This window comes from Nematolebias whitei, chromosome 17 (genome assembly GCF_014905685.2).
Source record: "Nematolebias whitei isolate Nwh7 chromosome 17, NemWhi1, whole genome shotgun sequence".
NCBI classification, from domain to species: domain Eukaryota; kingdom Metazoa; phylum Chordata; class Actinopteri; order Cyprinodontiformes; family Rivulidae; genus Nematolebias; species Nematolebias whitei.
Genome location: NC_056514.1, coordinates 8,348,546 through 8,351,563, shown reverse-complemented (window position 1 = coordinate 8,351,563; position 3,018 = coordinate 8,348,546). Strand labels below are relative to the sequence as shown.

At 43.0% G+C, this 3,018-nt stretch overlaps 1 protein-coding gene across 1 annotated transcript in view; it reads right to left on the bottom strand.

The window, feature by feature from the left end:
• The window catches only part of ryr2a (ryanodine receptor 2a (cardiac)), a 554,599-nt gene that overhangs the window by 426,805 nt on the left and 124,776 nt on the right, over window positions 1-3,018 (bottom strand). Inside the window, 5 exon segments of the mRNA XM_037691577.1 lie at window positions 73-90; window positions 342-349; window positions 1,536-1,676; window positions 2,545-2,640; window positions 2,739-2,874. Of these exon segments, the coding sequence (XP_037547505.1) occupies window positions 73-90; window positions 342-349; window positions 1,536-1,676; window positions 2,545-2,640; window positions 2,739-2,874 (399 nt within the window).

Below are 3,018 nucleotides of genomic sequence, written 5' to 3'. Positions count from 1 at the left end.
ATATCACAAAGTAAAAAAATCACTTTATTATCTAAGTGCTTGAGTCTATTGTCCACTCTCTGGGAAAACGACACCACTGCAACAGAGAGACTTTGCATCCTTGGGTCTTGGGGTCGAGATGGGGTAGAGGCAGGGCTGCTGACTTGAGACCAGAAAGTCGCGGCTCGACTCCCAGCCATTCTCACATGTCATGGTGTCCTTGAGCAAGACACCTAATGCCTAATTGCTCCCTGGACGCTTACATATATGCACACTGCTCCACCTGGGTGTATCTCATGTGTGATGGGTTAAATGCAGAGAACTAATTTCATCATTGTATGGGAACATACAATGATGACAACACATAGCACTTTACTTTACTTTATTTTTCTTTTCTTTTCTTTTCTTTACCTAATACAACAAATCCTGAGACCCATATTGCAATCTGCTTGTTGTTCCGTATGTTACAACCCTGAACTTACAGCACAGTTTGTCCCAAGTGATGGGTCTGAACAGCCTCCCAAAGTTGCCTCTAGCAGTAGCTCTGGTAGCTGACCCAACAGTTTAAAGTTTGAATAATTTTACTTGGCAAGAGTGGTGCAAGTTGATAAATAATTTTATAAACAGTGCATATATGTTTACAAAAGTTTTTTGTTTTTTTTAAAGTTCATGAAACTATATTTTTTATCAAAGTCAAAGTCCATCCATCCATCCATCCATTATCTTTTACCCGCTTCTTCCATTTTGGGTCACGAGGTCGCCGGTGCCCATGTCCAGCAATCACTGTTTGAGGGACGGGGTACACCCTGGACGGGTCACAAGTCCATCACAGAAAGTCAAAGTCAAAGTTTATTTGTCATACGCACCACATGTGGTGGAACGAAATTGTGTAAACGGTCCCAGTTACATCCAACAAAAGTATAAATTGTATTGGAAAAACAGTAATAAGATCAAAATACTTGAATATTTATAGAACTTGAAAAACGATACAAAATGTTTCGTAATTTGGAAATAAATTGGAATGGGTTTTGTTTGTAGAAACTGTTTATGTTCATTCATTCAACCTTTATTTAGACAGGTAAATCTCATTGGGCCTCAAGGACTCATTTACAAGAGAGACCTGAGAATGTGTCTCCAATGAACAAGAGGCATGTGCAGAGTTGTACTGTAAATACTCAGGGATAAAACTAAACTGGAAAACTTTTAGTGGGAAAGCAATAATGACACTGCTACACTTAGGACTCACTAGTTGAGATGAGGCCATTCAAGTTCTAGTCTTGTGTCCTCACTATGACCCCACCCTGGCATGACTCTCTCATACCACATCTGGATGCAGATAAATGCATCACTTACTGAGAAAAGTCTAATCCCATGAAAAGATCATGATCTGTTCAGACCTAAAAACATAGGTTAAAAATGTTACTTGTGTACCACAGAGAACTAAAGCTGGCTGAAATAACAGCTGTGGTCACTTCAGAACTGATTAATTTAGCTTTTTTTTTTGGGGGGGGGGGGTTGATAATAGCCCCACTTTTATTTGTAGTGTGTAGTTCCACAGCTTAGAAATTGAGAACAGACCTTGTGGTTGCGTCCATGCTTGTCCAGGAGAGAAATAATGGACCTGATGTGTCCTTCTTTGATTATGTTTAGAGCCTCAGGACTTTCAACCAACACACAGTGAAGCACCTCCAGGATTCCTAGACATGAAAATACCAGAAGAATGGTTCAGCGTAAAGTAAAAGTTTGAAAGCAGGCCTGGCTTTGGAGATGAAAACAAATTCCAAGTGGCTTCCTACACAGAACTTGATTAATGTTCAAAGAATGACAGCCAGGCAGAAAGCAAACGATTAAATGAGACATAAAAACTCCATCCATCCATCCATTTTCTTTACCCGCTTATTCCATTTTGGGTCACGGGGGTCGCTGGTGCCCATGTCCAGCAATCACTGTGCGAGGGGCGGGGTACACCCTGGACAGGTCGCAAGTCCATCACAGGGACACATAAAGACAAACGAGACAAACAACCATTCACTCTCTCATTCACACCTAGGGACAATTTAGAGTTACCAATCAGCCTAACATGCATGTTTTTGGTCTGTGGGAGGAAACCGGAGCACCCGGAGAAAAACCCACGCATGCACGGAGAGAACATGCAAACTCCACCCAGAGAGGCCCCTGGACCGGGGTTTGAACTGGTGACCTGCTCGCCGAGAGGCAGCAGCTCTACCAGTTGCGCCACCGTGCTGCCCACATAAAAACTCACCGAGCATCAATCACAAACCTCATATCATCTACAGCTAACGTGTTAACTTTGTTCTTTATTCTGTAGTATGATTTGGGGGGTCTATGGTGGCCTAGGCCTGTAGGCAGTCTAACATGCAGGTTTTTGGACTGTGGAAGGGAACCGGAGTACCCAGAGAAAACTCACACAAACATAAGAACATGTAAACTCCACATGGAAGGACCCCAGGTCCAATGTAGGGTTTGAACCCAGGACCTCCTTGCCATGAAGTCACAATGCTAACCACTGAGCCATCATTTTGTCAAAAAAATAAGGTAACTAACCTGAAGAGGCTTCCAGTCGTTCCAGTCTGCTGATCAGCCAGTCAAGAGACCCAGAAAACTGGGCACAGTTTTTCCTGTTTCCTCTGATAAGAGCAGCTGAGAGGACAGAAGTTGGGGGGGGCATGAGACAAACTGTTCTCTTTTCCTTAATGTTTTGTGTGCGTGCGTGCATATGTGTGTGTGTTTGCATTTACCCAGTAGTTGATACAAGGAGTTGAGGATAGAACTCCAGGCCCCTGCAGCCTCCCTACCACCTATCTCAGCAAAATGAGCTGGACTGCTGTAGAGATGAAGACGATTGATACACTCCAGAACCAAGGTGATCATTCCCTACAAACACACAGCTGGAATTAATCTTACAGCCTTCAGGTTCAGAGTGCAGAGAACACATGGATGGGATATCCTGATGCATGCTCAATAATCCAGGTAGAAAAATCCAAAAAAGTTAAATCTGGTCCTCTGGACATTCAAAAA